The 14,247-nt window shown below is 45.7% G+C and overlaps 1 protein-coding gene across 1 annotated transcript in view; it reads right to left on the bottom strand.

Moving 5' to 3' along the window:
- Positions 1 to 13,991, bottom strand: part of RUFY4 (RUN and FYVE domain containing 4) — a 239,506-nt gene extending 225,515 nt beyond the window's left edge. The window contains exon 1 of the mRNA XM_069616819.1: positions 13,818 to 13,991. Within this exon, the coding sequence (XP_069472920.1) occupies positions 13,818 to 13,953 (136 nt within the window). The 5' untranslated portion in view covers positions 13,954 to 13,991. The remainder of the gene's footprint in view (positions 1 to 13,817) is intronic.
- Positions 13,992 to 14,247: the final 256 nt, after the last annotated feature.

Here is a 14,247-nt window from a genome sequence, read left to right as displayed (position 1 = left end):
CTGAACCAGAACCCATGACAGTTGGGGCTGTACGGGGTCCTCTGTCCACCAAAGAAAGAGAAAGACGCAGAAAGAATAACCTGTGTTTTTATTGTGGATCCTCGGAACACTATTTCAAATCATGCCCCAAGAAACATAGTAGGCCACAGGGAAACTCCAGGGCCCGGCACTAGATGGGGTCAGCATGCCAAGCTCTTTGCATAAGGATCCCTTTCCTTTGGGCGGTTTTGCACCTTTCACTATTGCCATGTCATTTAGCTATCCTTCAGGTACCCCATGGACTGCATTAGCAGTCATTGATTCTGGTGCTACCGGGAACTATCTAAACATCCAATATGCCCAGGACAACAACATACCTACCCTAACCAAAGAACACCCAGAGGTTGTCAATGCAGTAGATGGCACATCCCTGGTGTCTGGATTAATCACAGAAAAAACGGTTCTGTTAACTCTGACTTCCGACGGCGGCCACACTGAAATGCTATATTTCGATTTGATAGCCGCCCCACAATACAGGGTCATTCTTGGCTTACCTTGGTTGACTAAACACAACCCTTGTATTGATTGGCAAGGACATGACGTCTGTTTTCCTTCTGAATTCTGTGAGAGGAACTGTTTCGATCTGGAACAACCCCTGCCTAGGGGGCCGTGCCACTCTCTCCTCGAGGTCTGTTCTGACTCCATTCCTATTGTGGGGTCTGTATCTGTGACTAGTTTGCCCATGGAGTATAGCGAGTATCAGGATGTTTTTGATAAAACCTGTGCGGAACAGTTGCCACCACACAGGCCGTACGATTGTCCTATTGATTTGAAACCAGGGGCAATAATACCTAATAGCCATATTTATTCCCTTACACCAAAGGAAAATACTGTCCTGAAGGATTACATTGATCTCGCGCTACGTACTGGGTTCATTCGCCCATCACGGTCGCCAGCGGCATCCCCATTATTTTTTGTACCTAAAAAAGAGGGGGACTTGAGGCCCTGTATAGATTACAGGGCATTGAACGCCGTCACCATACGAAATCAATACCCTCTTCCTTTGATTTCTGTGCTGTTGGATCAACTGGGCAACTCCACTTTGTTTACCAAATTAGATCTATGCGGTGCGTACAATCTGGTGCGCATACGGGAGGGTGATGAGTGGAAGACGGCCTTTAAAACTAAGTACGGCCTCTATGAATATTGCATAATGCCGTTTGGGTTATGCAATGCACACGCTACCTTCCAAAACTTTATCAATGACTTGTTTCATGACATGTTGGATCGTTATGTAGTGGTTTACTTAGACAATATCTTGATTCATTCAACATCTTACCAGCAACACGTTGATCATGTTTGTAGTGTTCTCCAACACCTACGGGAAAATCATCTCTATGCCAAATTAGAGAAATGTATATTCCATACTACAGAGGTGGAATTTCTAGGATACGATTTAACGAGTAAAGGCATTCGAATGAATAAATAAAAAGTCTGTGCCATCCTGGACTGGCCAAGCCCTAAGACGGTGAAGGAATTGCAGTCCGTTTTAGGATTTGCCCATTTTTACAGGCAATTTATACGGTCCTTCTCGGAGATAGTGTCACCTCTGACAGCCATGACCAGAACTAAACAATCTTTTTGTTGGACCGACAGGACACAACTGGCCTTTGATACTCTTAAACGTTCCTTCACCTCTGCACCTGTATTACAGCATCCTGATCCGTCCTCTCCATTTCAAGTAGAGGCTGACGCGTCAGGTATAGCCATAGGTGCCATCCTGTCTCAATTGTGTAAATACACGGGCATCTTACATCCGGTTGCTTTTTACTCCCGGAAAGTCACCCCCTTTGAGAAAAACTACACTGTCACGGACAGGGAACTATTGGCCATTCACGATGCATTCAGAGAATGGCGGCATCATTTGTTGGGGGCGGTGCATCCCATCCAAGTATTCACCGATCACCGTAATCTTCGAGCCATAAAGTCAGTAAAGTGTTCAACTTCCCGGCATGCCCGTTGGCATGAATTATTTTCCATGTTTGACTTCACCATAACATATTGACCCTGCAATCTACATTCTAAAGTGGATGCTCTCTCTCGTCTTTATGGTTTGCACCCTGCAACTAATCTCGTTGATCCTCTCCTATTACCAGATCAGGTTGTTTGTGGGTGTAATCCGCAACCGTCCCTCAAAACTGCCCTCCAGGAGTAGGTCAAGGATGCACCTGTGGAGATCTCTCAACTGCATTTGGATGTGGTGAATTTGCTTCCTTACATACAAGGTCGTCTATATATACCCAATGCTAGAACTCGTCAGACAGCACTCCAGTGGTGCCATGACTCAGTCTTCACAGCATATCCTGGTCGTAGAAAGACCATTGAATTACTACGCCGGTGGTGTTGGTGGCCCACCATGGACCGTGATGTGGCTGATTATATTGGGGCCTGTGTGATCTGCATCCAATGCAACTCCATGCCTACTAAGCCTGTAGGTTTACTTTGTCCCCTTCCGATTCCTCAGTGTCCTTGGACTATGGTGTCCATGGACTTCATTGTGGACCTCCCGGCTGTACAAGAACTTGACACAATCTGGGTAGTGGTCGACTACTTCACTAAGACGGCACTGTTCGTTCCTTGTCGCGGACTGCCCTCTGCCACGGTGTTAGCCGATAAGTTCTTGAAGCATGTCTTTCGCTTCTTTGGGTTACCATCCATAGTGGTGTCTGATCAGGGTATGCAATTTATGTCCCATTTTTGGAGAGCCCTTATGGCCTCGTTTGCCATTGAGGATCATTTCTCAAGCTCCTATCACCCCCAAACTGATGGCCAGACCGAGAGGGTGAATGCCACACTTGAACAATACCTTCGCTGTCTGATATTGCAGCACCAAGAATCTCGGTTGGCAGTCTCGGTCGCGGCAGAATTTGCTTACAACAATACTGTACATACATCCACGGGTTATTCTCCATTCCATGCCATATACGGTCTGCATCCTAGAGCCTTGCCTTTGGATCCTTCTATACCCGCGGACAATCCGGCTGCTATGGCTTGTGTTCGGGACATTTCGGCCGTTCATCGAAGTATAGGGGAACATCTATTAAAGGCTCAAGAATACGCTAAAAGGTTTGCCAACCGTCAGCGTTCCCCAGCGCCTGTTTATTGCCCTGGTATGAAAGTGTGGTTGTCCTCCAGGAATTTGCGTATCCCAGGCCGCAGAGCATTGTTACCCCTTTTTGTGGATCCTTATGTAGTCAGTGAGATCATCAATCCTGCGGCTGTCCGCCTCACCCTCCCTGCCTCTTGGAAGATACATCCTGTTTTTCATGTCTCTCTGATTAAGCCCTTTCGCCCGGACACCCGGTTGTCTCCTGTGCCCGTCCCTTCCCAAATTTCTTCCTCTGATGTTTTCGAAGTACGAGCCATACTCGATTCATGTGTGCGACAGGGTGTGCCTCAGTTCCTTATTGATTGGAAGGGCTATGGTCCGGAGGACCGGACCTGGGAGCCTCTTTCTAACATTAATGCTCCTTTACTTATGGCTCGCTTCCTTGAATCAAGGGGGGTACGTGCTCCATTGGGGGAGGGAACTGTCAGGAATGCCACCCACCGGAGGGCACCGGGTTTGTCTTCGCGGCGTCCTGTGCTTCCTGCCTGGAGGACGAACAGACATGGTTCTGCTGCTCCTTTCTTCAGACGCTGGCAGTTGCCATGGCGTCATTTTCAGACGCTGCATGCTGGTTGCTAAGGACGCGTAGGATGTGCTCCACGACATGTGACTCTGCGTCATACTGCAACGTCCACACCCGGAAATAAAACCATCAGTCGTACTCACCACGGCGCTTCTGATTGAGCTATTTCAGTTACGCTTCGTTTTGCTATATATATTTGTTCCTTTGGATTCCTGACCTCTGCCTGCCTCTGGACTGCTTTTGGATTCCCCTTGCATTTTGTTTCCGACCTTCTGCTTTTTGTGTACGGACTGCGGCTTGCTCTCTGGATTGGATACTGTTTGCCCTATATTACTGATTCCTCGTTGCCGACTCAGAACTCTTTTGGAATTGCCTCGTTCTGCGTTTGTTGGACCTTGTTTTTCTGCAGTCCTGCAATTCTGGCTTATCGGACTTTGGACCCATCAATGCAGTGTACGACCTGTCCTCATTTCATCTTACTGGACTAGAGAGGCTTTCCTGTCTATTGTGATTTAGGCGTCCTCATGCCGGCGGGAATAGTGTCTAATCTTCCGCAGCCTGAACTAGAGACGCTTTCCTGCATGCTGCTCTAGGCGTCCTCGTGCCGGTGGGATAGGTGGTTGTGGCCTCCCTTCTTCGCCCAGCACTCTACTTGGACTCAACAAGGATTCTTTACCTTTTTGAACACTCTCCTCCACGTCCTTGAGCATTGGTAAGATTTGCTCAGACCTCTTGATTTAGATCTTGATCTTTCCTTTGGTTTCTTGGTTAATGTGAGGTCCTGTATATATTTTGTAGGTATCTGTAGAACCAAGTAGGAACCACCAGCTATTTTCCCGTTCCAAACACCTTAGGATTCAACTTGACCTATACAGGTGGGCTAACGTCTGTTTTGGGGCTAAGAGTGTATCTACTTACCTGTTGGTTGCTAACTTGTTCCTCTTTACTGCAGGTGTTTGTTCGGTGATGTCCTGTCTTCCGACTACTGGACCCCTTTGCTTGTCTACTTGAACGACAAAGGGTTACAGTGTAGGAAGAATTCTTCGTCTACTGTCTCCTGATCCCTAGCTGAGAACTCACTGGTTGATTCATGACACAATGGAGCACTTTACCTGCAAAACAGAAATGTTTTTCACACGCCTTAGCAACTCAAAATGTAGACTGGTATACCTCATCCCCACATCAGTACGAAGGTCCAATGTCACTTTAGAAGAAAGCACCCAAGGACGTGGTGCTGCCGTGAGATGGAAGATAATTAGGATGCGGGTCTCCTAGACAAAATGGGTGTGACGCAAATCCGGCCTCTGAGAAATAATTGATGTGACAAAGATCTTCAAGGACACAGATGCAAAAGAGGGAACATGGGCACCAAAACATTCCATTAAAAAGGGCTTTTATATCGCGATTCATGCCGGGGTCCAGACTCTTAATTGTGGCATAAGCATGTCCGGGGAGTGGCCTGGGTTGCACATGCTACCCCTGTAATTTGATTTTCCACCCCATTCTTCTAAACTATGTGTTTCAAAATTTTAAACACAGCAATGTAAGACACTAATGCAAGTATTTAAAGTAGATATGGGAAGTGGAGACTAAAAATGATTTAATACTGTTCATACATGCGTGCATGGGTGTGTGTGCACGCTACATAAGGCCACCCCAGTCAAAAGAATCTGGACACCCCTCTGAAGTGTGGGGCCCAGTATCATACTCATGCTGCTCAGCCTTGCCTTGCTTCCAAGACAATCACTTTGCTACTGAGCTATACTTCCGGCCCAAAGCTTGCATACCGCGGGACAAATAACTTTGAGAAGAAAGGGGCAGGACTTTCATCAGGGAACTGAATTAGGGTCGGCCGGGGTCGCAGCTGCAAAACACAATGGCCCTCATTACAGGTCCGGCGGTAACCGTGCTGGTAAAACCGGCAAGTAGCTGCCGGGCCTGTATTGAATTACTGCTGCATGACTTGCCAGAAACACTGGGGGAATTATAGCCATGGTGGTCCGGTAAGTCAGGACTCAATGGGAATGGGGACCACAGAAACACTGGCACTGTGTAATAACGGTGCCAGTGTTTCTGTGAAAGTCTGCGGCTGGGTGCCGTTCCGCCCGCCAGAGCAGACCTTGCGGGCAGGACGGCACACGGCCGCAGACTTGTACTTTGCCGGTCCAGAAACAACAGTGGCAGTAAGATTACCGCCACCGTTGTTTCCGGACCGGCAAAGTTGTAATGAGGGGCAATGTCACCATCAGAGAGGCGATGTCCTTGGTGTCCTCACTATTGCCAAATGTACAAAAAGTGCAGAGATGATATAAACTCAGATTACAGGTACAATATAGTCTTAATGCTAATGCATATGAATGCATATTAAGTATTTCAAGCACCAATGATAAATGCGACAGCAAGCACACAGGTGGGCGGGGTGTATATTAGGCACAGGTTTGCAACTGGTAAATGTCGATGTAAACTATAACTACATGATCTGAATAACACTCACGAGCACACTTACTAACACACGAGAGTGCTATTGTTCATGTACTATGTGTCTTATGTAAGTCTGATGAATAGTTTAAAGACACTGAGCAGGTAATAGTTACAAGAAGGCGCTCTTTTGCCACACCTTGGGAAAGCACAAGTGGTTTGGCACAGGTGCAAAAGATCTTTCGATAGCACAAAGGTGCAGCCACAAATTATGAAACCATCAGGCACACAGGTGAAATCATTTACTTGGTCCTAGAAGGTCCAATTGGACAATTGCTGATCTCGAAGTAATAAAGGCTGTGGTTGGTGGGATGTGGTGGCAGTATTCTTCCCTCCTTCCTTGGCACTGGCAAAAGCTTTAATCAGGGCTCATCCCATCCGACATTGGCAGCGGATTTGTAAATAATCTTGCGTTTTGCTTTAATTCTTGTTTTATTGCTTTCCTCTGCTGCTTGTTTTCTTATTTTGCTAGGTTTATTGTTGTGCTATGTGCTGTTTGTTAGCGCTTCTTATGCCTGCGGGCCTTGTGTAAGCGCTATATGAATAAATACATCTAAATAAAATTTAACTTGGTAGAAAGGTGCAATCACTATTGACATAATAGTGCAATCGCTGTCGGCTCAAGGGTGCAATAATCTACATGGCACAAAGGTTGCCGAGTAAATGGTGACACTGGCCCACTGACCGGCGTTTGACAATGTAAGTAGCTTTGCATTCAAATCTTAAACACTGATAGCCCTATTATGCAATCTCTGAGATGCAATTTTAGGAGATTTGTAAAGGGAAATGGGCTCTTTGGCGTGTTCCTTTTCACTGATACCCAACAGCTGCCCAGCCTCCACATAAGACCTCCTCCTCTTAAACTCCACTGCCCAGTTGTTAGGCTAATGATAAGTAAGTAGGAGGAGAGGATGTGTAATATTCTGTATTTAAGCAATTGGCCCCGAGCAGGGGGCACATAACCACTTCAGGTAATGCCCCGGCACCCATAGTTACAGGCCTGAGGGCCTTAATAAAGGCCCCGGGGCATTACCTGAAGTGGTAATTCCCCACCACTCCTGCGAGGGGCCTATTGCTATTAGTACCCCGGCCCATAAGACTGGGGTACTAAAAGCATTTTTTTTTCTGTTCCGAAACGCTCTGGCGTTTTGGAACAGAAAAACAAAAATGTTTAAAAAATGGCCGCCGGGGAAGAGAAAACGAAATCCGTTTTCCTTTTCCATGGTGGCCATTGAAAAAAATAGAAAAAAAGTAAACAAAAAAATGGCTGCCATGGAAACAGTCGAAGGGACTACGTGTAGTCCCTTCTTCCTTTCCATTGCGGACTGTCGCAGATCGGGAGCCATGACGCGCTGGGGACAGAAGTGTTCCCAGCGCCTCTGCTCCCGAAATGGACTTCAACAAAGGGAAGTGGGGATGGGGGGTGGGCAGGGAATTCTATGGATGGGGAGAAAGGAAGGAATAAGGGAAGTGGGACACACCACTTACCTCATTCCCCAGTGGGGGAAGATGATGCCCTCCAGCTGTGAGGCTGCTCAGAGCGGGGGGGGGGGAGGGGATAACTGCTGGTAATGCCCCCGTTCTGAGTCTCCTCATTTGCTGAGAGGCTGCCACACCCCCCCCCCCCCACCGGGTACTAATATAGTTAGCCATACTGGAACTGTGAGCCGTGATGTCACAGCTGGAACCTGAAAATCAGAGTGAAAGCTCCAAGAAGCTCAGTGATATCTGTGAGGTGGAGATAGGATGGACCAGTGGAGGCACTGATGTAGAATTATAAGGAGACGTTACGGATGAAGACGCTGCTGTAAAGAATGAACCACAGCCGTACATGGAATACTCCATGCGGACAAACATCATGGAACCCAACACCTTTCTTGCATCAATTGTACTTTTGCTTAGAGTTCTACAAAAAGGATGAGCTTTAATACTTGAGTTTAATTTGGGTGCACTGCGAGTGAGTGAATGTAAATTGTGAGTCATACCCTATACCACTGTTTGTGGAATAGTCTGATGGAGTGGGCAAGTGTGTATAGGCGTGTTATAAATGCCATATCATATCATATCATAATTGAGCAGGAATGACAAGTATGAGGGTAGAGACGGGCCAATGTTGATCACCTCTGTCTTTCTAGTGTTGAAACAGAGTTTATTGCCTCACTTGTGGTGCAGGATACAAAACCATTTTCAACATTTCAGGGGTGCTTGTATTCTCCAAGTGAGCCATAAGTAGCCAGCTGTAGCCAACATGTCTATGAAAGATTCGGTCCAGCTGTCACATAGTCACTGACACAGCATTCCACGGTGTGCCTGACGACTCTACTAGTTCTCCCTGCTAGCAGGTGAACTGTACCAGGAAACATATGTACTATTTAGATGCAATGTAATACTCTTTTATTTCTTGTTTGTTTAGCCCACAGGCTGCCGATTGGTCACTCACCCTAAAGCACTTAAATGCCATGACAATGGCAGTGGGCGCAATACAAATAACAAGTAACATATTCCTTTTTTGTGAAACGTACAGTGAGCTAAAAGCGATGGTTGTGGACTCTCAAAGTGGGAAAAAAACACAGAACAGGTTATCATGCCATGTTCTTTCTAGAGAGGGGTGCCTGCTACCTTTTTTGTATTTAACAAGTAACATAACGTATCATAGCCTAATCTAGTATTTTCTCTCTCTTTTAGGGTTGTCCAACTCTGGGCCTCGAGGGGCAGGAACCTGACAGGTTTTCGGGATATCCCTCATTAATAGTCGTGAGGAAAAATGTGCATAAATTTAGAATCATTGTATGCAAATGCTGCTCATGAATATTAATGCGAGGTATCCTGAAAACCAAACATGGATCTGGACCTCAAGGCCTGGAGTTGGACAACCAGAACTGAATGGCTCTCTTTCTCTCTCTGCGGGTGAGAGACAAGTTTTCAGGTGTGCTCTTGCAAGAGGCCCATCAGCTGCTGGTGATAGCAGCATGACCAGAGAAAGAACAGATATCTCAAAGAGGGGATGAGAGGGATGCGTTTGAATTGTAAATGTAGACTGCGAGCAGCAGCAACAGAGTCATACCCTAAAATGGAGACCAGCATGGTATTTGGAGTCATATTTGTCATCACGTGTGTCCTGGAGGATAGCACCATCACACTGTGGGAATGCTGTCTATATATAGGGAAGGGGGGTGGGTGTGGCTTTGCCCTGCAGGAGGTGATGGGGTTCAGAAAGACCCCGTAAGAGACAAGAGGACCAGCCTGTTGGGTGTAGCACTGCATTTGATATTTGTGATGTTTTGTTCATTGTTGGTGCATACTGCAACACGGGTACAAATTCAGCAGCACTAGCAACTAATCAGCATCCCACACACAAAAAGGAAATCTTTCCTTAGTGCTCGCAGAAGAAACAGATAATTGGTTTTACTATGAACACTTCCCTTTCCGAGAAAGAATGACATTCGTAGTGACAAACTGGTGTGTATTCTCTGTAAAAAGTGTCATTAAAAAAGGAAATAGTTTAACTGTACTAACACTGTATACTGGTGCTTTAAAAATGCAGCAATGCTCATTTCTAATGATACTTCTAGTATATATGTTTAGCCATATTAGGAAAGTTACACTAATCTTACTGAGCAAAGCATATTATCAAAACCTAGAAAACCATATACACTATTTTCTGATAGAGCATTATCATTCCAAGATGAACAGACTGAACACTTCTACTGTACCACAGTGAGAACTACTGTACCACAGTGAGAAAGGATCATGTGACAAATAGCACCAATGAGGTCTCAATGCTGTTTTGTATAAATGTCCAAGGGCATTTTGGGAACTTAAGAATGACCACATATCTTTACATTTGATAAATATGTCTGTGATAAAAGGGCTGTCTGCTCGAATCACTAAATACATAATGCACACTGGGCTTGGGGTCATTTCATTTTCCAAAACACTCCAACTAACTTTAAAATGTATGTAACCATGAACCATATCAACTCATTCAGACAGCTTCTTGATGCAGATGCAGGAATAAAATGGCTGCAATATATCTCAATCTAAGTTGTTTCCTCACCTTAAAACTGGGAGCCATGTCGAATTTTAGAATTGGAGAGGATGTCGGTGCATAAGAGCTGTGAGCATGCCCAGTCTCTTAGACAATTATACATATAGAGGATTATTTGTTTATTTATTTTCTTGAAAAAAGTCTGTTTTTTCAATGTACAACTGTATGGGTTACCTTATGGCGAATGCACCCATGGGAGTACCTAGGGTCTAGTTACCTGTGGTGTTCCAATTATAGCTGCGCAGAAATCCACGGAGAGTAATGAGAGGAAGATGTGTTTACTTAGAAATCACAGTCGAAAAATAGAAATGAGCTCAACATGTTCCCGGTTCAAGGAGTCTTAGAAAGGCTTAGACATTTTGGAGAGACGACTGGAGTAGGATTGATTTCCGAAAGGCTTCTGGGCTCATGGGGATTTGAGAGATCTTCTGGGGTGAGGTTAGAGTTTGGCAGTGGCCTGAAGAGACTTCTGTGTCTGAGTGAGCGGTAGGTTGCGGGGAGGACCAATCAAATTGGAGGTGTGTGCTTTAGCAGTATCCTAAAAGTGAGTAGGTTCCTTCTTGTTTTACCTTTGGATTAAGCTTATTCCAACGTCAAGAAGCTTGTAAGGAGAAAGAGTGCCCTCCCCAAAAAGCTAATCGGAAGGGGGGATAGAAATGGGGTTTGAGGAAGCAGAACAAAGAGCTTTTATGGTCTGTAAAGAGGGAAGCAGTGCCTTAAAATGGGTACAGGGTGCATTAAAAGCACTACAACACAACTGGATTTTTAATTGGCAGCAATGAAGCTGGCAGAGGGCTGGTGTAATTTCAGCTCTATGTGCCAGCTTGAGAAGAATTCTGGCTTCTAGGTTTTGGATTCGCTAAATCTCTTTAATAGAGTGCTGCGGGAGGCCTATTTAGACTGAGTTGTAGTGATGAAGTCCGGCGCAAATATCGCTCTTCTTCAAAAGCAGATACAGAATCCGGGTGGCCTCAAAATATTGTGCTGTCTTGGATCATGGATACAATTTTGATCCCTAGAGCCCAATCCACAACTTGATGGGAAAAAAAGAAATATGCTGGTAGGGATCTTATTTGCATGTAACAAGACTGCACTAGCCATTTGGGCAACCAGAGTACCTTAGTCCTCTATGATCACTGATGCGGTAGGGCAAGGGTCTAAGAAAGATGGCCAGATATTAGCGATCTCTTCAATCCTGTCTGGTCCTCAGGCCATGATTTTCTTTTTACTAGCACTGAGCTGTGTACTGCATGCAGGCAGAAAACGAGTGCCTGAGGTTAGTGGAATCCCCAATTCAAGCGACACCGTTTTTATGTGCCCTTGGCATATGGATAACATGAATCCAAGAAGAGTGCAGGTGCTTAGGCAATGGCTGAAGATAAAGATTTAAAATCAACAGCAGCGAGACCTGGGCAAACCCGAAAAAGAAAGAGAAGAGAAAGAGAAACCGAAGGCATTAGGTTTAAAAAGGGAGAGAGTGATACTCCGTTTAGTGTCTACGAGGTGCATGGAAGGCCCAAAAACCAATTGGAAAAATCAATCCAAGGAACCAATAATGGAGTGCATGATTTGCAAGAGAAACAGCGTTAATCCATGTAAATGATGGCCAGGAGGGCCAGTCAGCTCTTTTGAACTGAAAACGCTCTCGATCTGACCACATTGAGTTACAGTATTTGAAGACAAAAAAACGCAAAATTTGAACACCTTGCAAGCATCAAGTACATGTTAACCCTGCGCACCCTATTGGCTCCCACATATATAAAAATCTAAACACAATATACATTAGCATGCTCTATTGGTTAGTACATTACCTGTGACCATCCTAAGTGCAGCCCTCTACGAATGAACTAATTGTACAGTCAGCAGAAAATACTCCATCCTTATAGCATACCCGCGTTGACTACATAGTCCCTTCTCCCTTTCTATTGTGGCCACTCGCAGAGAGAACTGTGGGACATGGTAGGGCTCGGAGCCTTGTTAATGAGGTAAGGCCTGGCAAGAGGCCAATGAGCTTGATTTTTACAAGCTCATTAACCCTCGACAGGTACTCATTTCTTTTATCAACATCTGATTTCTGGATTAAAAAAAGGCTGGCTGTTTCACCTACTCTATGCTCAGTGAGTTAAGGGCCCGTCTCAGAAGTGTAGTGATTGGCACGCCTGTCATTTGCACGTTTGAAACCCAGCAGCGGTCCATCCTGGTAGTTTTGTGACATACCTTTAAATTGGGTACTCAAAACAGACATAATTAAAACGCCTAAATGAGGGATGAATAAGGCATGAAGCACTATGTAACAAACGTTACATCAGCTCCTGGGGCCAGATTATAAAAGATTTGCACTTGTGCAAAAAAAGCAGAGCAAAGGAATGTAGCAGCAATTTTGCAGCCTTGTTAATAGAGAATGGTGCAAAATGCTTTAACCCGCATCAGTATTATCTAAAAAATGTCACCTGGGAAAAATAGAAGCAGGGTGTTCTATTTATGAAATGCGCTAGACACCGTTTTTGTATGTTATGCAGCAAACACAGCACAAACAACAGCCCGATTCATTTTTGCCTGCATGCAAATGCTTTTCGATAATATAGATTGTGACAACATCTGTTTGCCCCACTTAACATTATCAAAGCATTTGCTCACTTTCTAGCAGCAGGGCACATATTTGAACATGTGGCCCTGGTTACCTTGAGCAGCGTTCAGCCCCACACTGCCTTCACGGCCTGAGTAAAGTGCACAGCCCCATTATGCACTGACTTACCAGGTCTGCCATGTGTATGGAGACAATTATAGGACAGTAAAGTCACACTGTGGGTGTATTGCGGGAAGGAGAGAATGCGCACCCAGGCGGCAATGTGTAACCACTCGGATATCTGTGACATCCCATTCTGCAAACTACACTCCACCCAGGAATTCCAACCATCTACATGCCTGCGGTGTTAGCATACCGCTCACTGCTGTGGATAGCCCGTGCCGAAGCACTCTGACAATGTGGGCATGTGGCAGACGAGGCACAACGGCAGATTAAGCGATTCGACCAAGATCACACAGTTTGGTATTGTGGGGAGGCTGAGATTTGAATACTTGCTTCTAAAATACGGTCCAAAATGAAACCAACAGACCGGCGCAAGAAGACGCTGCACTGTCTGGTTACAGGCGTACAGCAAGTAGACACTTTGCTAGTATGTTTCTGTGACTGAACGGATAGCTCACGAGTTGAGTGCTCCAACATGGGGCCATCCTGCAATTTCGAACACCAAACAGTGTCAACTCAGCCCTTCATCCTTTATAAATTGAGTACAATTAAATTGGGCAATAATAATACCTGTTATTAAAGCGCTTAGAAACGGGAGGAAGGTGGCACGAAGGGTTATATAGAAACTCACATTTTTAGTATTCGACTGTACATAGTTATGTATTTCATCAGCATTCAAGACACTGAGATTAGATAAGATTCTGTTCAAATGATCACTCTCCGCCCAATACGAGTAATACACCATCTGTGACAGCAAAGACGGACTGCGGGAGTTGCAAGGCAAACTATCAGGATAGGGGATTCCAAGCTCCCAAAGCAACATGTCTACCCCCGACACCAACAGCAAGAAACTGACAGATCCTCGTCCTACCGCAGCTATCGGAGCAAAGCGCGGGGCGCCATGTCTTCTCCAGCGGGAACCGACTCCTGCTGCCCGGAGACTCCAGCCTCTCTGCAAGTGAAAGGAGGAAGTGCGGCGGGTCCCGGCCCTGCCTCTGCGGCTGCATGAGTTTAAAGCAGGTATCTGGTCGGACCAGTTCTGAAAGTCTTGTATCTCCAGGGGGTGTTGTTGCAGGGAGGGCGCCACACCTCCTAACAGATTATGGTGGCTGTGTGAGGGTACTCTGGGCCGCATACCAACAGGTACACCCGTGCTTGCATGGAGGAGGGATCGCATGATCGTGCCTATAAAGCAATAGGCACATTTGCCAACGTGATGGGGCATATGAAAGCTGGACAGGGCTGGGAAAGAGTCAGTCGTGTGTATTCCTGTCAAACTTTTCAGTGACCAAGGCCGGTGA

Source organism: Ambystoma mexicanum, chromosome 9 (genome assembly GCF_040938575.1).
Source record: "Ambystoma mexicanum isolate Mex_15411 chromosome 9, UKY_AmexF1_1, whole genome shotgun sequence".
Classification (NCBI taxonomy): Eukaryota; Metazoa; Chordata; class Amphibia; order Caudata; family Ambystomatidae; genus Ambystoma; species Ambystoma mexicanum.
Note: the sequence above shows the minus strand (reverse complement) of the source record. Positions and strands in the feature narration are given on the sequence as shown.